Consider the following 21,280-nt stretch of genomic DNA (forward strand, 5'->3'; position numbering starts at 1 on the left):
GAGAATGGTGTGGGGTAATTTGTTTATCACTCACCATACCTCTGACAAATTACATTCCATCCTTTTGTTAATAAAGAAAGGAAAGGAAACTAAAATTTGTTTTGTTTAATGACACCACTAGAGCACATTGATTAATTAATCATCATCTATTGGATGTCCATCATTTGGTAATTTCGACACATTTTCCATTGACAGTAAGGAATAATTTTTATTAACTTTCCCACAGATAGAACACCTACCATAGCCTTGAATTATACCAGTCGTGGGGCACTGGTTGGGACAGGAAAAAACAAACAATCTAAGAATGTGTCCACAAAGGGCATTTGATCCTTTGACCAAAGCACTTCAGGCAAGCAGGTAATTATCCAGGATTTTTTGCCATGGTCCCATGTCTGAGGAGACTGGAAAATTAGCACAATTTAATCACAAGTAGGATATTTTTTCAGGCCACTGAATGATGCTGTATACCATGGTTAAATTAATTTATTATAACAAACATAATAAGAATTTTTAGCATAGATATTGGGAATTTTCAGTATCACTTCCTTTTGGGAATGGGCCTATGTTCAGACCAACATAACACCTGGATAAATCCTTGGCAAGTACTCTTACAACTGAGTAAGATCTTACACCCTCGTTAATAAAGAAGCAGGACAACAAAACAAACCATTTATAAAGGTGACAACAATGCATTTATATGACAAATAATCTACCAGTCATGAAACAATTGTCAGTCTGTTGCAAAACACACATCCCGCGATGGAATGAGCATCTGATGAGGATACCAAACAACGGTGAAATGTCAGTGAATGTTTTCAATATGATAAACACTAAGATCAGCTGGTGAGAGTGAAGGGTTTTGGCTTTATAACAGGAACATCTTTAATTCCATCCTTTCCAACTAGTCGGACGCGATAGCTGGGTAGATTCACAATAAACCGTTTCTGAACCTGGAAAACAAAACATGACTTCTATAATACATATCTGCATGAATTTATTTTCAAATCACAAATTTACTAGCGCCGGTATAAATACGTAATACAGAATAACCTATTATACAGATGTGATAAGTTATCTAGTTCTGGCGCTCGCCAAATTTGCCGATTACGAATTTCAAAAACAATTGGTGAATTTTACTTTGATTTGGCAAAAACATTTTATGAAATAATTGATATTTTCTGCTGCCCCAGAGCTAGCCCTGTGATAACCATTTAAAGAGAAAACCTGGAAAAAAAAAGTCTTGTGACACGTGAAACAATTGTTAGTCTATAGCAAGACACCCATCCAACAATGGAATGAGTACTTCATGTGATTTTTCAGCATTTCAGATAGGTACAATCAACTTATTTTATTAATTTTGTCACTCTTTAAAATTTAAACATTTCAGATAAACAGCAGGGTTGAAATATTGTCAACTTGATCTATTTTTGCTGGTTAACATCACCACAGACGAGAAGATGTTTTTGCCAGTCATCTTGTTGAACTGGGAATTATTATTAACATTAGTTTGAGTCAACTGAGTTTGTTCTGGACCAAATATCCGGCAGGAACTTCATCCACTATCGATCCTGATAACTTATGATGGCCTGGATCCTTTCTGAATTTTTAATATCACTTAAAATGGAACAAAGCAAATTCTATGAACAGACAACTATGGAAGATGGGATTTTACATAAACAAATAAATAGATAAACAACATACCTCATCAATGCACATTTGCAACAAGACCATAGTTTGCTCAACATTCATACCTACAAAAAACAACAACAAAATCCACTTTACAAAACAATATCTCTTTCAACAGCAGAACTTATTCTCAGATCAGAAAAGGGGGGGGGGGGGGAATAGGACTATTTACTTAATAATACCCCAGCATATTTTACACTACCATAATTATAACCTCTTATGTTTTTGGTAAATAAAGTTATACCACTGCAGAGTTCAAGCTTAATGATGGTACCAGTAGCAATTGCTGTAGTTGCAATAGGAATTGAAGGACTTTAAAAATAGTCAACTCAATATATTAAAATTGTGACAGTATGTTTCAATTTTTAAATTTAATAAATAAATAAATTTACAAAATTAAAATTGCAATTTTGATTCCTTATTATAATTTTTTTTCAAAAGCTCAAATAAATGGGTAAAAACATTCAGGCTGAGACATCCTCAAAGGAAACTTCCAACAGTCCTTTTGTGTACTTCCACATGGACAGTATACACAGTCTTGGGCCACTGGTTAGGACAAGGAAAAAAACATTAAGGATGATCAACCTCATTAGCATAGCCAAGATTTTATATTGGGTTGTGTGGTGGGTGGAGACAGCGTACTCACATTGTCCATTAGTTGTGTTGTGGAAGGAAGGAAATGTTTTATTTAACGATGCACTCAACACATTTTATTTACGGTTATATGACATCGGACATATGGTTAAGGGCCACTCAGATATTGAGAGAGGAAACCTGCTGTCACCACTTCATGAGCTACTCTTTTCGATTAGCAGTAAGGGATCTTTTATATGCACCATCCCACAGACAGGATAACATACACCACCACAGCCATTGATATACCAGTCGTGGTGCACTGGCTAGAATGAGAAATAACCCAATGGGCCCACTGATGGGGAATGATCCCAGACTGACTGCGCATCAAGTGAGCGCTGTATCACTGAGCTACGTCCCACCTCCTATTCGTGTTATGGAACGACAGGCAAATATAAAGGTGTGCGTGTGTGTGTGTGTGTGGGGGGGAGAGGTGTGATTAGTAGGGTGGGGAAACCTATAGTCCTTCCCACAGGGAATGCCTTTTCATAATATGGAATTTTAACGACACCACTAAAGCACATCGATTTATCATTGGCTATATGATAATTCTGACATGTAGTTATTAGAGGAAACCTGCTACATTTTTTCATTAGTAGCAAGGGATCTTTTATATGCACCATACCACGGCCGTTGATGTACCAGTCTATGGAATTTACTACAAGCTATTTATAACTGATCCAACTGTTTTCTAAATTGCACACAAAAAACACTTTTACTTTTCTTCTTACATGAAACCAAATTGAAATTATTTACAAAAAACACTTTTGTAGCAGGATGGGACAAACTATAGCATCAAGTTTGGTAAATCCATTGTGTTTGTGATCATCCAGGTGTTTAAGATTATATGTGAAACAGATGAGTAACGAACCTTGGATCAAGGATCAGTGACTTTCAGTGAAAGAAAACCGAGTGTCTAGTGAGAATGAAGGAACAGGTGATCAAGTGATATTTCCCTTCTCTACATTCTGAAGAGTACAATTTTCATGCTGTTGGGTTTTTCAAAAACTAAAGTACGGTTATGCATGAAAAAAAGAAAAGAAACATAAATATAAACAACTGACAATAAACACTGACCGTCTCTGTAGTATCTGTCCAGTATACTCAAAACGAAGTAGCTGCCGTATCCATGGGCTGCGTACGGCGCTGAGACGCACGATGCCAAGTAGTCCATGAAGTACAAGATTGGGCCTTCCTTGTCATCGTAACCAGATATCAACATGTTCACCATGTACGGGGTCTGAAAAAACAACAAATAAATAGATAGATAGATGGGTAGATAGACAGATAGACAGATAAACAGACACAGAGAGACCAGGGCTTTTATGGTAGCCCCACTCCCATGGCTAGTGATATTCAATGTTGGGCTAGTAAATAACTACTATTGCAATGCCCAATGACTATTGGATTCTTGTTATCAAATATTGCAGTTAAGTCTATTTTGTAAAGCATTCTGAGAGTACTGCTAAAGTAATACATGTCCTCTACCAGACACAACACATTTTTGTATCAAAGGCCATAACTTTGTGAAAAATTAGTAAATTGTTATGAAAGTCAAACTTGATCTGTAACAGAACATGATAAAGCCATATACACAAAATTTCAGCTCAATTATCTTGAGGCATTGCAAAAAGTGGCAGGTGGTTTTAGAAGGTTAGAAATAAATTTACATCAAAGAAAGGAAGGAAATGTGACCAATACAGGATCATACCCTTATCAAAATCCTGGGGGGAGGGGGGGGGGGGGCGGCGGTGCGCACGCACTATACTTTTTATAAACAAATGAAACACTATACAAATTAAACCCTGAGATGTGAATACTATTTTTTCAAGTGAAAAAAAAAGTGAGATTCTCAGGGGGCAACTGCCCTCCCCCTGCGGGTACGGCCCTGCAATGACATTTCAGACATACTTTACCAGTTACCAATTTAAAAAATAAAAACTGATATGATCTTTAAAAAGTAAAATAAAATTATTGTACATATAATTTCTGAAAAAGAATCAAAAGCTGAAATATTACACCCCAGTATTAGGTGTCAAAACATGTAACTGTGGCAACAGGGTTTCATGATAAAGCCCCAGTCTAACATACACGAATTATACCCCGAATGTCCAGGAATATACACAATCCTATGAAGCCCCCGATTGCTCCGATTTTTCGGTAAAAACTGCATGATTCGGCTTCTTTCCGGAGCTGCATACGACTGCTGCCAGAATTACTACGATACCACTACGATCTTGGACCCGATTCATTATGAATCGGGACGACCTACTACCTGTCCCCTAGGATGCCTTCCTGAATATGCTACGAATCATGACGATTAATGCAGAACGTGTCAAGAATTACTATGACACGCCTACGAATCCGCACAACTTCTACACGAATCAGTACGACTGCTTCAAGACACCTATATGAAGGCTGCCAAACAGGCCAGATTTCATTCGTCGTTTTGCCTGCAAGCAGTGAACATCACTATGCCGCTCTCCAAGAAGTCAGCAACCGACCGCAAGGGACAAGGGAAGAGCCAGAGTACCCGTGAAGAACCAGAAGCAGAGAAAGAGCCAGAGAGTCGTACGAATACCCCACGTTTAACCACGAATATCCCAAATGCGTCTACGAACATAATACGATTACGCACGATGCCCTCAAGAACTTGTAAGATTGAGTCACAATTTCAACTTTATTCACGATTACTCCCGACTGTTTTGAACATTCAAGAATACTGACGAAAGGCCATGAACCCCCTATGGTCTCAGTATGTATATCCAAGAATCACCAAGAATTCTTAAATCGGGTTCATTCAGGAGATAATTTGTGTATGTGAGACTGGGGTTTAAGGCTTGTTGGTTCACAGTGGACAAGTATTTTGGATGTAGGAAAGTTGTTCCAATAAATTGTCCTACTGGACAAGTCAAGAAGTCAAAATGGAAAAGCACATGTGGATATTTAGCTAAAAGTTTAAAAGTTTTGTTTAACAACACCACTAGAGCACATTGATTTATTAAACATCGGCTACTGGAGGTCAAATATTTGTTAATTTTTTACTTGTAGTCTTAGACAAAACACACTACATTTTTCCATTAGCAACAAGAGGTCTTTGATATGCCCTTTTTCAGACAGGATAAAACATGCCATGGTCATTGATATAAATGATGATCTTCCAATGAGAGATTATAATCAAATATTGATAGGTTTGGCTGTACGGATACAATGATTATAAACATTCATAAAAGATTGTGTGGGAAAATGTTAATTGCTCCTCCAGTTTAAATGATGGAATTGAGGTAAATATATTGAGGTTTACCACTCTTAAGTATATATTCAACAAGAAATCTGCTGCTAAACAAGGGAATCTTTGAAATTCATTTACCAAGGACAGATTAATAGAATCTATCACCGTTGTGAGGTATAGATAAGGCTATTCCAACCCGAAGGACAAAAACATTTTGTCCAGAGGGTTGGAATTGCCTTATCTATACCTCACAATGATGAATGATTCTTTTTCTTGCCTATTTAATTACAGTAACAAAACATTAATTTTGTAAGTTACGGTTTGTTTATTGTAGAATGATTCATATACATTTCACCTGCAAAGTCATTTAATCATACGCGGAAAAATATAGTCCACCTTGTGCAACGACATAAATATGTAACATCTTACCAATATATATAAAGTTGAAAATATTAATTTGTTTAAATATTTTGAAAACATTGATACAACGTGAAATGGCAAACAGAATTTTGAAAACCACGAGTTATGACGTAAATCATCGTAAAACATGAGTTATGATGTCACGCATATGTAGAAATCGTCTAGCCCTCGGGTCAGACAGATTTATCTAGCCCTAGGGTCAGACAGATTTAGCACCATGCAAAAGCTGGATAACCCTGTCCAGTGGGCAAGATAGCTTATTATTAATAATACAATGCTGAGAATGCAGTATATAAGCTGACTATGCTTTGACATCATTTTTATTTTTCTAAGTTTAGATAATGCTAAATCTTGCTGTGAATTCTTAAAGAATGAGTCCATGTAATAATATATTTATTTTATTTGATTTGGGAGTGGCATCTATATGTAGCTCAGTTGATAGAGTGCTCGCGTTGAATCCCCTTGGTGGACGTACTCTCCGATTATGTTTCTTCTAGCCAAAATAAGTGCCTTACAAATGGTACATAAAAGGCCATAACAATTTAAAAACGAAGTGTACTTCACAATGGCTAAATTGCTGACATCCAATAGTTGAAGATTAATAAATAAATCAATGGGTGCTCTAGTGGCATTGTTAACAAAACAAACTTTAAACTTTATTTTTTTTTCTCTTTAAAAACTTACGGAACTTCGGAGATATTCTGCAAGATTACTTCTTGTAAAATTGGCAGCTGCATGAGGAGACAATTCATAACCTGTAACAGAAATTGACCAAAAAATTAAATGTCGTCATTATTACTGAAACAATGAAAATGGAATGCAAACTTATGTGAACATATTTGTTGTATTTCTTACAAGTATGAATGAAGCAACACGCACATAATAGTAGGTTGAGAATGACCTTCAAATTCAGTTATAAAAAAGACTTATAAACCGAATCCACTATTCTAAAATAAACACTTTATATCAAAGACTTTGCTGTCCATTCTGTGGAAAAGCCTATGTTACAGGTGTCCATTATGTTTGAAAATAGGAGCCTGTTCGAGAAAATAATTTTTTTTTTAAAGTTTGTTTTTTATTTAATGATGCCACTAGAGCACCTTGATTTTTTATCTTATCGTCGGCTATTGGACGTAAAACATATGGTCATTCTGACACTGTTTTTAGAGGAAACCCGCTTTCGCCACATAGGCTACTCTTTTATGACAGGCAGCAAGGGATCTTTTATTTGCGCTTCTGACAGGCAGGATAGCACAAACCATGGCCTTTGCTGAACCAGTTATGGATCACTGATCAGTGCAAGTGATTTTACACCTACCCATTGAGCCTTGCGGAGCACTTACTCATGGTTTGGAGTCGGTATCTGGATTAAAAATCCCATGCGTCGACTGGGATCCAAACCCAGTACCGACCAGCCTGTAGAACAATGGCCCACCGAGGCCGGTCATACAGCGGCAGCAATAACCACCAAAAATCATCATTTGCCGCCTACTAATGAACCTTTGGCTCCGTATTCATAAACGTACTTACGTCAATGTATGATATTTATCAACATACTTAAAGTATGTATGTAAGTATCATACTTTGACTTTAGTACGTTTATGAATATGGAGTCACGGCTTTAGATCTCACTAATTTGTTCACAACGGCAACTTTTTTCTTTTCTGAGGGCAAGAAGGTTGTTTTAGTTCAATACTGTCAGTAACAGCTGCTGCAGAATTGTCACTATTCAGAAATGCATTTTAATCTAATTAAACATAACATTTCAGTGGTTTTGAGATGAAATATTTTGAGGTCAGCATGTTGGTAGTTAATCTGGGAATATATGTATTTTGGGCACAATGTTTATAATCGTCTTGACTTTGATGCAATCTAAAGCCCTGGAACCTACTTTTAGTGTCAGGATATCTTTCACTGGTGATTGCATGTTACTGGCAATATAACACAATTACTATGGAATCATATATGACATTAATGTCATGATGGTTTTCACATTGGTACTAAAGCTTCAGTCTCAAGTCACTATCTTATAACATTGTTTACTAATGCAAAATACAAACACATCTACACTATTAATAAAACTTCTGTTTTCCCCAATATACATATGTTGTCCAAAAACTAATGCTTGGTTGCAATTGTAAATCACTTTGTTAATGCATCTAACCAATGCAGGTGTTCTTGACTTAAAGGTGTTGTCTCAAATAGATTATGATAAGACAAACAAAACATTTATTTCAGGGTGGGGTGCTTTGTTTGGATATTGACAATAATTGTATGTTCACAGAGGTGTGGATTCAGGGGATGTTTGTACACCTCCCACCTAATATTCTGCAAAAAAAACCCAAAGTACATATAATCTATTTTAGTTTTTGTTGAGGCACGTAATATCTTTCCTGGCTGGGAAAGATTCTTTGTACCGCAAAACAGTACCCATCACTAAGAAGAATCCTACATCCAACACCAATAGACATTTATAACATTTACATTATGTTTTATAGTAGAATATCTAACATGACATAATCAATTTTGTGTATACATGTATTACATTTAAATTGTCAGTTATATACAGGCATGTAGACAGAATACGAACCGTTTCTCATCTTGTAAAGCTGTATATTTTTGGAAATGTATTCTGCAAACTGCACAGTATCTCCAGGCTGACCGGTCACCGACATAAGGAGCTTATCACTTAGTTTAAACATTTTGTCTTGATCTGAAAAACACAACAATAAATGCCAATATTAAGCAATAAGCAATGCCAAAACTATATACCGTATTTTTGGGTTTTTTTTAGACGAAGTTCCGACCTTCGTCCATACATAACTCGCACCTTTAAATAAGTCGCTGTTAAAACAAAGCCACAAACTTAATTATAGTTACAGCTATCTACTGAATTATTTATCTTTGACAGCAGTTTTGAACTCACAAACGTCAGAAACAAGACTGCCGACAGCAACATAATTTATTCAACCAATCACAAGCTGTGTTCAGTTGTGTCACACCTTCTCATTGTGGATATATAAATTGAACCATTAACCAAATATCGAAAATTAAAACAATGAATCGTCCCATCCCTAGAATTTTGGTGTTTGTAAAGGACACTATTTGATGAAAAAAGAAGTTTGTTTTGTTTAACGACATCACTAGAGCACATTGATTTATTAATCATCCGCTACTGGATGTCAAACATTTGGCAATTTTACATTTTTACATTAGCAACAAGGGATCTTTCATATGCACAATCCCACAGACAGGATAGCACATACCATGGCTTTTGATATACCAGTCGTGGTGCACTGGCTGGAACAAGAAATAGCACAATGGGTCCACCGACAGGGATCGATCCCAAACCTACCGCGCTACCAGTGGGCTAAGTCCCGACTCTATTTAATGAATAACTCTTGAAATTACAATTTTATGACATAAGACAAGGCCTAATCTAGCCGGCTAAATTTTTGTTTTTTATTACTTTCCTTTTAACATAATAACACAATGGTTAATCAAGTATTAACATATTTATTGTTACGGGTACAATTAAAAATTATTAGAATTATCAATAATTATAATATAATTTCAAAATAAATCATTTACCTGCTTTCGTGTATATAAATGCTAAGTAGGTCAGCCGTATTGATATTAAGAATGTTAAAAGCAGTCTAAAGACACCTTTCCTGCATTTTTAAAATTATAGTAAACGGTATAAAAAAAAATTCTCAGTTATTTTTATTAAACTGAAAAGGTAATCGCAGACAAATGCAAACAAAATGAAAGTTTTACACCTTAACTGACAGTCATTCCAGTTCACAAATGTCACATTCAATGTTTTTGTATCAATGTTATTGTTACAAAAAATAAAAGCTAAAAAAAAGTAAAGTTTGTTTTATTTAACGACGCCACTAGAGCACATTGATTTTTAATCTTATCATCGGCTATTGGACGTCAAACATATGGTCATTCTGACACTGTTTTTAGAGGAAACCCGCTGTCGCCACATAGGCTACTCTTCTTTACGACAGGCAGCAAGGGATCTTTTATTTGCGCTTCCCACAGGCAGGATAGCACAAACCATGGCCTTTGTTGAACCAGTTATGGATTACTGGTCGGTGCAAGTGGTTTACACCTACCCATTGAGCCTTGCGGAGCACTCACTCAGGGTTTGGAGTCGGTATCTGGATTAAAAATCCCATGCCTCGACTGGGATCCGAACCCAGTACCTACCAGCCTGTAGACCGATGGCCTGCCACAACGCCACCGAGGCCGGTAAATAAATAAAAGCTAAATAAGATCCATGTGTGCACAATCTACCTGAGAAAAAAAATAATCCATGTAGGCATCTTAGCCATGCATGACAACGAACATGTATGCATCTGCAGTACTCGGGCTGTATTTAGACCTTTGGGGTCCCGGGACACTTCAGGTTCAGGGGCCCCTCAACATAGAAATTAAATTACATGACAAATAAAAAATGAACTAATTTTATAATTATTAAAAAATTTTTATAAAGGAAGTCCTTAGTCTGGGGGAGCCCTCTGGCAGGTGGGCCCAGGGCAATTGCCCCCTTATAAATCCGGCACTGGCAGTACTGTGCTGTGCCACTCAAGAAAACGATTCCGAAACTGATCATGAGATGGGTCAAGTGTGATTGTTAATTTTCATAGTAATATTTTTAACAAGACAAAACAAAAAAGTACTAAAATAATCCTGGGACAATAGTGTAGCATTTATGGGCTATAAAATGAGGTCATGGGCGGTCTATAAATAGCGAGGTTATCGATCCATATCTACTGCGCCAAATCACCGGACATGCAAATCTGTTTGGATACAAAGGGGTGTCTACATTTATGCACAATTTTAAAATGTTTATTTACTACAGAAATAAAACAATTTGTAGTTTACTTCAGATTATGCACTGCTTCATTGGTGAGAGACACATTCTATTAAGTATTTCAGTGTTCACATAGAAAATGGTCTTTGAATGCTTAGGTGTGCCTATACACTAGATGGGATCAGGCTAAAACGGCACTACTACCTAAAAATAATAACTATTATTGAACTTAGTAAATTACATATTAGTTGGCGCATTTTTCAGTCTGGCTGGTCTAAACAGTATATTTTGAAATAATATTAACTTTAATATATCAGTGTTCTCGCTGGGTGAAAATTATAAGGAGGGCGGCCGCTCGGCCCTTCAAAAAAAAAACCCACACACACACCAATAAACGAAAAGAAAAAAAAGAAGAAAAAAAGGGGGGGGGGGGGGGGGGGGGAGTAGTTTGGTTACCATATTGTTGTGTGTTGGTAGACTTTGAGAAAAGACATACTCCTTATTTTGCCTACAAAAAAGTGCAAAGGGGTTTATAAAAATACTCTTTTAATTGAACCAAAGATTATATCGGTCTGACATTTACGGGCAGTTCCGGTTTTGCTGGACCGATCAAAGTTTTAATATTATTATTTTTAATAAAGATTTCAAGATATACGAAAAACAATAAAGATGTTTGTAAAGTGATCTCCTAATGTTAGATACATTTTTGTTATTTCCATCTTCATCGAATGAATCGATCGCTGTGATAAAATATTATCGCCAGCTGATAAAAAGTAGTTTCATTTTTGTAAAGACGGTGGATATATTATTTGGCACTCAAGATAAATGAGTTTAATGATTAACACTACCACTTCCGTTGTTTTTATAAGCGTTCATATCCCCTCAAAATGAAAAGTTTACAATATTTTATAAAGAACTGCTGAATAAACAGAATAACAGAAAGTAAAAAATCATCAGTTTTAACCAATTATATCTGCAACTGAGGACAAAATATCAAACGATAGTTAGTGGAAACAAAAGACAGAATGACCATTCTGATCACGTGAAAAATTTGGCGCCAAATAAGAGGGTTTTTTTTCAATCGGAGATTGCCGAATCCGTAAAAAATTAAATGTTTTCATTGCTTACATAAAATATAACTTTTATTGTGTCTATCAAACATACAAATGGATACAGATATTGGACAAAATAGAGGCTATTAAAAATACTGTTAAATTACATTACGGTAACTGTCGTAAATGTTTTGTCAATTGCTTTTTCGTACACAACGCGGTTTGTTTCCTTTGATGTGATGTCGTTGTTTTTTGTGTGGAAAAAAGTGCATTTGGAAATAGTAGAGATAGGTGCTGGAAAATAAAGAGGGGCGCTCAAAAATAAAGGAGGGCGGGGAACGTGAAAGGAGGGCGGGAAAATGGAATAGCGGGGCGGGGTTCCCCGCTTAAATGGAGCAGCGAGAACACTGTATATTAAACTATTTATAATTTAAAGCCTGGAGGAAAGGTTAGCAAAGAGGTGGGCCTTGTGTCCAATCTGGTGTATGTTCAAACAGGCGAGCAACCAAGGTATATCATCGTTCACAACTTGTAATGAGTCTTGTTCCGTTTTAACCATACATTTTTAAATATTTGGTGCCGTTTCAGCCAACACTAGGTTCCGTTTTGTCCATAGATTTTGGTGCTGTTTTAGCCAACGCTAGGTTCTGTTTTGTCCAATTTGGTTCCGTTTTCACATGGGGCTGTTTTGGCATGGTGCTACTTTAGCTATAACCCCACCGAACAGCACTGTACCTTTTTGGTTTGCACTATTTTGGTTGAGAAACGAATAATATGAGGCAAAATATTTGCTTGGTCCCCACCCCCTCATTCATTCCATATGTAACAGGGTATGCACTTGGGTCACTCACAGCAAATATTAATATGTTTATTCTAATTATTAATATGTCACTGTGAACATGTTGCTTTAGCGTCACCTCTTGCTGTACACAAAATATTGTCCTGTCTTCATGTTGTAGCCACGGACAGCCGTCGCACCATGACGGCATAAATTTTCTTACTCTGCTCTCTGCTTCGTACACTTTATTGTTTTATGTCTTTTTTTTTACTCGGACACACCCACGTGTTCAGTGGATGTAGGCACATGCAAAAAAAATTGAACAAACAACAATTTGTTTGTTCACAGGTCACTCACAACAACATCATGAGTGACCTGTCAAGAGTTCAATTAATTTGATGTTCCCACAACACAGGCAAAGATAGCTGTTGTTGACATTGTTCGCAGTGATGATTGGGTGTTTGGTATAGTAGACTCGATATATTCCGTAAGAAACAAAAACGTTCCAACACAATGTAACTTCGGAATACCTTAGGCTCTTAAACAAAATCTTTCTGTGAAACATAGCATAGTGGAATGTGACGATTTGTTCCGATTGTAATTAAATGGAAAGTAAAGACGGACATGGCCAAGGTGTGCCAACTGAACCTACGAATACTTTTACGTGGCTGAGGTTTTCTGAATACGTAATCAAAACCGGCTGAGGCATTTCGAATGGTTTTAGACTGTTTGATAGACAGGGAAGTAGTTGGTATTATGTCCTACATATGGGTTTGTTTGTGCAGATACTAATAGGAAACCAGTTGAAAATAATACATAAAAAATAACTTTTCGATCTCTTACAAACATTAGTTATTTGCATTTTAATACATAATACCATTGTGGACATTTTCGGTCACCTGATGGGCGGCACGTGATAAGGTTTTGACTTGTCCAGCGCTATTTTGACTGGCCATGGTCGATCGGGCGACCGTAAAGTGCACACCTTGATATTAGCCCGAGTACTCCGACTGTAAGAGAGCTAGATGGACATTTGGACATAAATATGCTCTCATTACAGTCAGAGACCAAGCTATGTAAAAAAGTAGTCAAAGATTTCCGCTCTAATACCAAAACAATCCTATGTTTGACGTCAAATACACTCACATTGACCATTTTCGAGTTCCGTGATTAAAAAAATTTCAGATATTGATCACTAATACACACACTACAGAAAGAAACCCAACAGCACCCACTTTCAGCTAAGCTTTGGCAAACTCCGGACAGCAGAATTCTAACTTCGCCAACCTATATCGTGATGTTGCATCACATAATCGCCCACTCAGCCATTCCGTTTTTCAGGCGCCGTCTCATAAGTAATACGACAAGTGCCCGACAATCACCCAAAAAAGTTTGTTTTGTGTAACGACACCACTAGAGGACATTGATTCATTAATCATGGGCTATTGGATGTCAAATATTTGGTAATTTTACCATTGTGTTAGAGAGAAAACCCACTACATTTTATCATTAGTAGCAAGTGATCTTTTATATGCACCATCCCACAGACAGAATAGCACATACCAGTCGTGTTGCACTGGGTGAAGCGAGAAATAGTGCAATGGGCCCACTGACAGGGATCGATCCCAGACCAACCATGCATCAAGTGAGCGCTTTACCAAAGAGCTATGGACAATCACACAAACAGAGAGAGAAACAATATTACATTCACGTTTTCTCAAGGTGAAAAAAGTATTTGATCTTCAAGTCGTATGCCTGCTTGACATGTGTACCACTCTGGCATATCAAAGGCCATGGTATGTGCTATCCTGTCTGTGGGATGGTGCATAGGCCTATAAAAGATCACTTGCTACTAATGATAAAATGTAGCGGGTTTCCTCTCTAACAGTATGATAATATTACCAAATATTTGATATCCAATAGCCGATGATTAATGAATCAATGTGCTCTAGTGGTGTCGTTACCGCACCGGAAGACTGGTAGCGCCACTCACATCCGTTATACCATTGCCGAATGCAAGGTTTGAAAAGCACATATTAGTTAACGTCTATAAAACATTTATTGTTTAATATTGGAAGAATACCAGTACTTGTAACAGGTATAAAATACATTGATAAAACTTTATAACAAATATAGAACTCGTGTTACTTGCCACTTTACGTTTTATTCAGTGGCAAAGTGAAAAAGTAGCGATATCGCATTTAATTATTGAAAAATAGTGTTGTCGTTATTGCAAGTATTTATTTTTGTGAGGTAATTATATTTAATTTATTACTCTTGCAGTACATGACAAAATTTAGATGTTTTGATTTATTGTATAACTCTGATCGCCTGTTAACAACATCTTCCTGTTTGTCTGTTTACTACAATCCAAGATGGCGGATATTTGTTTACATTTTCAATAATTTATAATGAATACATTTATTGTGGCCCTGACACATCTGTTGTTAGGGAATCACATAAAAATAATCCCTATAACCACATCTTTATAATTAACGGATGTAGGACAAAATGTCACTGGAAAAAATGTCAAGTCAAAATATCAACTATTAAAGTGGAAGGAAGCAATTGTTTTATTTAATGACACACTCAACACATTTTATTTACAGTTATATGGCGTCAGACATATGGTTAAGAACCACACAGATATTGTGAGAGGAAACCTGCTGTCGCCACTTCATGGGCTATTCTTTTTCGATTAGCATCAAGGGATCTTTTATATATGCACCATCCCACCGACAGGATAGTATACACCACAGCCTTTGTTACACCAGTTGTGGACCGCTGGCTGTAATCAATTAAAGTGGTACACAGGTAAAAATGTCAACTTTGACATTATACTTAATGTGTAAAAAAACACCTTTTTAAAATCCTAACCATGTATTCTACGACTTTTCGTTTCACCAATTAAACCAGTTTGCACACCTTTGACAGCACTAAATGTGTATATAATTTTTCAATAACACAGCATGGGTGATGCAATTTTGTTTTTTAATGCCACTAACTTATTTTTAAAAAAATCAAAGACAGGCTGGCTAATAAGCCATACAAACAACAATGAAGCATTCTCTAATTATTCCAAATTGTGTAATTATGAAGAAACTCAATTTCCCAAAACCTAACACATACATCTGTTAACTCGTTTGCTCTGTCTTTCTTTTCCTCTCTCCCCCTCTTTCACTGTCTCACTTCTCTCTATCTCTCATATATAACACACACACACACAAGTTGACATTTTGACAGAGATACAACATTAATGGTACACATTTTGTCCTCTTATATATTGACCATTGACATGTATATCACTTTTTCAATGGCGGACTGATGCTCTTTACTCTGTACAATTGAATGCTGTGATAATCAGGGCACAATATTTCACGCAAACTGCCGTTCTGTTCGCGTGTTGGTTACGCAAAATTTAATTTACGCAAACCGCAAATCGGTTACATTGTGACCTGTAGACGTTCAGAAATTAAAACTTGCAGACTTCACGATTACAGTAAGTTTATTCATGCAGACATACTGCTAGTATTCCGACAAATGTTTTAGACAGCTAAGGCGCTTAAATTATCTGCTGCTATTCTATCTTTAAAGGAATATATGTAGACATAATATTGGATTGCCTATAATTTTACAAAGGTTGAAAACGGTTTTAACGTAAACAAAAATGCAAAAATTTCACAAATACTAACATCACATAATGAGCTTTAAATAACAAACATTTGGAACATCACTGTAGTATTGAAGTGCAAGCGATAAAGTGAAAGTAGCATCGCCACCGCAAAATATCAGTGTCAAATTGTGATCTTTCTTTTTATGTTATTATAAGATTTATTCATGCACCAATGAGTAGCCTGTTTTATAGTTCAGAGGAACTGGACATTTGTTGTTTGGGTTTTTGGTGGGCTTTTTTAATCTGCTGTATACTAAATTTTACATATCAGTGACACATGGTAGCCGTTATTTGTTTTTTATGAAAGAAAATGATTAGTCTAATCATGCACCAGGGAATGGGCATTTTTCCTCCAAATGTATCTATTTTGTTTCAGTACTGGGCTGATATTTAGTCCTTTTACAATAGTGTTAACTTCCGCAAGCTGCACAGAGGTTCTAGAATATGGTGGCCCGATGCCCGAGGACAGTGGTTTTTAGATTCGGGCAACTAAAATTTACTTTTTGCGATCCCAATGGCAAGTGGTGAATAATAATAATAATAATAATAATAATAAAATCTACAACGCTACGATAGTACGAAAACAAAAGAAACATCTACAATTCACTTTTTTCGATTTGCCAGCATTAAAGAAACTTTTATAAAACGTTTTGTTTTTTGTTGTATTTTGTTTTAACTTTATGTTTGAGCTAAAAATTGTGTATTTAAAATATAATTTCAACGTAACTTTGAGGTAACCGATCAGGTTATCCACAGGTTACGCAAATATAATTCACGTAACCAAACAATTGGTTACCTAGGTAAAAACCACGTGAACAGACTTCCGGTTACCTCAGAATTTGAAATATTGTCCCCTGGATAATGTGTGTAACGAATGAGGAGTTACATGTAGCACATGACGATGATGGTAATGTTCATTTGTAATGCACAAATGAGTTTTATTACATTCCACATGTTGTATGATATATGCTAGCCCAAGTACTCTGACTGTAAGAGAGCTAGACGGACATTTGGACATAAACACGCTCTCATTACAGTCAGAGACCAACCTATGTCTTTTTTTGGCAATTCCTGACTACCAAACGGTAGGCAACGAGTCCCGCTCTAATACCACAACAATCCTATGTTTGACGTCAAATACCTTTACATCAATCATTTTCGAGTTAAGTGATACAAAAAAATCCACATATTAATCACTAATACACATACTACAGAAAGAAACCCGACAGCACCCACATTCAGCTACGCTTCGTGACACTCCGTCGCAACAATTGCAAAGCTCGGCGATCTATTTCGAGACGTAGACCACGTGATCGCGCACTGGGCGATTCCGCCTTGTGCAGCAGTTACAGGGGCCGTCTCATATCAAGCGAAGTTACAACATGGAAGAGTTGGCTAATGCCGTTTTGGATGAATTTGGATTTCATTACGTCATTAAACCAAAACAATTACACATTATTGATTCCATTTTGAATTTGAAGGATACATTTGGGGTGTTATCGACAGGATACGGCAAAAGTATGTGCTACGTACTGCCTCCTCTTATGAGATGACCCCTGTAACTGCTGCACAAGGCGGAATCGCCCAGTCTCGAAATAGATCGCCGAGCTTTGCAATTGTTGCGACGGAGTGTCACGAAGCGTAGCTGAATGTGGGTGCTGTCGGGTTTCTTTCTGTAGTATGTGTATTAGTGATTAATATGTGGATTTTTTTGTATCACTTAACTCGAAAATGATTGATGTAAAGGTATTTGACGTCAAACATAGGATTGTTGTGGTATTAGAGCGGGACTCGTTGCCTACCGTTTGGTAGTCAGGAATTGCCAAAAAAAGACATAGGTTGGTCTCTGACTGTAATGAGAGCGTGTTTATGTCCAAATGTCCGTCTAGCTCTCTTACAGTCAGAGTACTCGGGCTAGATATATGCTTATGCAACAAAAATTGCGGAAAGTGTACCGCCCGTTCCCCCCATTAGTTATCGATCTAAAGAGGGATTTTTTGATGGGGTATATATAGAAAAGTGGGGCATGGGGCCCTAACCCTAACTCTATCCCTAACCCTAACCTATTATAAATGATGGGGGGGAACGGGTGGAGCTCTTGCCAAAATTGCCTTTTTCTTGTTGAACCCTTTTTGGGGGTGGATGGGTATTATAATGACCAATTAGTCGATTATACTGATTATATTAATGGTACTGAAGGTATTTTATTTGAAAATAATGAATACATTCCTACAATTTTGAGTGTGCCAAACTTTTTGGGTTTTTAAAAAAAAAATGCAAAACGGAGTTACCTACCCTGATTACAAATATTTTATTAGGGTTAGTGACAGTGTCAAAGGAAAGTCCTTCCAAACAAATGTGTAAGAACTGCAAATTTGACTGGGACGTTTTGAAATTTCAATTGTTTTTGAGGACAATTTCTGAATTTGACCAGTAGCTGAGTAGGCTAGTAGCTGAGTAGGCCTAACCACAATACCTTGTTTAATGACGACAATACTGCGTGCAGCAACCATATCACAAGCCGTTAGAACAAAGTCTTTTCCCTTAATACCAATTAGAAATTCCATCTTCTAAAGGGTATGTCAACAGTTTGGAAGAAACAAAATTCTGTGTTATTAAAACAGAATGTAAAATGAGAAAGCACTTTGTTAACTTCCGGTGTTAATAAATAGACTCGCAGCACATGAGTCGGACGTTTACTAAAAATAAAAATAAATAAACATTAAACATTATAACAAATATCTTAAGTAGGCGATATTAAACCATCAATATTTATATAATGATATCAAGCAATAGTGATGGAACATTAAATGTGATTAATAATTAATATTTAGATTTTCCGATACTAATGTCACGTGTCAAATGCTTAATTATAAATTTTAAACCCAAATTGAATTCGAAACGATTGAATCCTATGGACATATTTTCATACAATAGTTTTCTCTACAGTTGAATTTTTATTATTTTATTTGTAAAATTATTAGATCCTGTTTTGATATATTACAGACGTTACATTTAAATATATAAATAAATTATTTAATTTGTTTTAATGTGCGGTGGGAATCAAATGTAATCCTCATCTCCTCCGTGTGTACATTTCTGGGAAAACTATAACGTTAATATAAATATAAAAATGCATAAGATACATTTGAATTTGAATAGCGTTTATTCAGTACGTTTTGGTGTAGGGCTTACGTATGACTGGGTAATCTCTGTTTTGCTAAACTGCAGGCCTACATGAAAGAAAGAAAGAAATGTTTTATTTAACGACGCACTCAACACATTTTATTTACGGTTATATGGCGTCAGACATATGGTTAAGGACCACACAGATTTTGAGAGGAAACCCGCTGTCGCCATTACATGGGCTACTCTTCCGATTGGCAGCAAGGGATCTTTTATTTGCGCTTCCCACAGGCAGGATAGCACAAACCAAGGCCTTTGTTGAACCAGTTATGGATCACTGGTCGGTGCAAGTGGTTTACACCTACCCATTGAGCCTTGCGGAGCACTCACTCAGGGTTTGGAGTCGGTATCTGGATTAAAAATCCCATGCCTCGACTGGGATCCGAACCCAGTACCTACCAGCCTGTAGACCGATGGCCTGCCACGACGCCACCGAGGCCGGCCTACATGAAGACAAAATTAAGAATAAAATAAGACCCGAACAATGATATGTTGTATTTTCACAGTTGCAGAGGACGAGGGGGTTGGCTCGATGACGGTGTGTGTGTGGGGGGGGGGGGGGGGGGGGGGGGGGGGACGTTTTTTTTTTGATAACGATAGTATTTGCATTTACCCGCATATGATGAATTTTACTTGTAGAATGCAGGATATTGCATTCCATGACATGTAATGTTCAAAATATTCCGCGGAAGCATACACATGACACCCCTAGCAGCAAAAAACTCGCTACCAATTAAGAGAGGCAAAGCAGTTCAGTTCAATTTTTAAACACAAAGTCCAAGAAAGTAACTTGAAAGTAATATATTACAAAATGATACTTTTTGTTATTATCTGTGATATTATTTGTAATTGTAACGAGTTATTTGATTAGATCGTATAATTGTTCATTGTAAGTAGGCCTAATTATTTCATTTGATCCAGCAACATGCGGCTGTGTTGTTAATTTATATTCGGCGTACCTGTATTCAGAAATTATACATCATGAAAAATGCATATAAAAATTGATTTTGGCTAAAACAAAGTAACAGAAGTAACAGTTATGGAGTCGAGTTTTAGTCTATTTTTAACGATATTTCACCGTTTCAACGCCACAGACTCTTATTTCACTCTCTTGTAACGTTATCCAAATGTGTTTCAGGTTTGTAACTTAACCACACTTAGTGTCCATTTCACGGGTTGAAACGGGTTGAAACGGGTATGCGCCTTTAATCTATCAAATGCAATTTAAAAAAGAGAAGAAAAAAAAGACCCACCGTTACTCAGTCACTGATAATACTATAATCGGCAAATACATTTCTACTTTTTCTTCTTCCTTTTTTTCTTCTTCTTCATTTTGAATAATTATCTATGTAACGATTTAGTAATCGAATCTTTCGTTCGTATAATCCTATTTCGTTTCAAAAGATGACCCATTTTATACTAGCAACTCATTTGAACATTCGAGATCTCGCCGCTCAGAGCTGGTGCGATATATTTTTTTACTCAGACTAAACCTAACAAATCTATCTAATTATTAATTACTTTTATTGTACTAATTTTCTTACCGTATATAGTGTTATTAGTACCTGGATTAAGCAAATAGTGTACCTTATTAGGTAGGTGCTATTGAATAATTAAAATGAAGTAATGTAGGCTATTTCTTTACTGTTGTCATGTTGCTCAGCTTACTGGCCAGTTGTATTGGGCTATTCCGATGCAGATTACTCAGAATATTGCTTAATTGAGTTCAAAGTGTTGTTTTAGAGCAATAGTTTCTTATTCTTTACCCCTGTATAAACACATGGTTTGTTTTAAA

The 21,280-nt window shown here is 36.5% G+C and overlaps 2 protein-coding genes across 5 annotated transcripts in view; one reads left to right on the forward strand and one right to left on the reverse strand.

The window, feature by feature from the left end:
- Window positions 1–675: 675 nt before the first annotated feature.
- LOC121374951 (proteasome subunit beta type-2-like) lies at window positions 676–18,973 on the reverse strand. Its single transcript, XM_041502095.1, has 6 exons — window positions 18,776–18,973; window positions 8,562–8,684; window positions 6,656–6,726; window positions 3,397–3,559; window positions 1,702–1,751; window positions 676–950 (listed from the first exon to the last, which is right to left on the reverse strand). Exons 1-6 carry the CDS (start codon window positions 18,864–18,866, stop codon window positions 837–839), a joined length of 612 nt encoding a protein of 203 aa, XP_041358029.1. The 5' UTR covers window positions 18,867–18,973; the 3' UTR covers window positions 676–836.
- A 1,923-nt stretch (window positions 18,974–20,896) lies between these two features.
- LOC121375224 (microtubule-associated protein RP/EB family member 3-like) overlaps window positions 20,897–21,280 on the forward strand; it is a 49,683-nt gene continuing 49,299 nt past the window's right edge. For 3 of the 4 annotated variants that reach the window (XM_041502542.1, XM_041502539.1, XM_041502540.1), the window contains exon 1: window positions 20,931–21,080. The gene's annotated coding sequence lies outside the window, so the exon portion shown is untranslated. Of the gene's footprint in view, window positions 21,081–21,280 lie in introns of all 4 variants that reach the window. The other variant, XM_041502541.1, reaches the window with a different exon arrangement.

Source organism: Gigantopelta aegis, chromosome 6, assembly GCF_016097555.1.
Source record: "Gigantopelta aegis isolate Gae_Host chromosome 6, Gae_host_genome, whole genome shotgun sequence".
Classification (NCBI taxonomy): Eukaryota; Metazoa; Mollusca; class Gastropoda; order Neomphalida; family Peltospiridae; genus Gigantopelta; species Gigantopelta aegis.

What these genes read in the sequence shown, in the direction of transcription:
- LOC121374951 (XM_041502095.1), bottom strand. Translation starts at nt 18,866, where the DNA reads ATGGAATTTCTAATTGGTATTAAGGGAAAAGACTTTGTTCTAACGGCT. An exon ending in CAGAATATCTCCGAAGTTCC is followed by an intron (nt 3,560 to 6,655) that starts GTAAGTTTTTAA and finishes TTGTTTTTTCAG; the next exon opens with ACCCCGTACATGGTGAACAT. An exon ending in TGCAAATGTGCATTGATGAG is followed by an intron (nt 951 to 1,701) that starts GTATGTTGTTTA and finishes TTTGTTTTCCAG; the next exon opens with GTTCAGAAACGGTTTATTGT.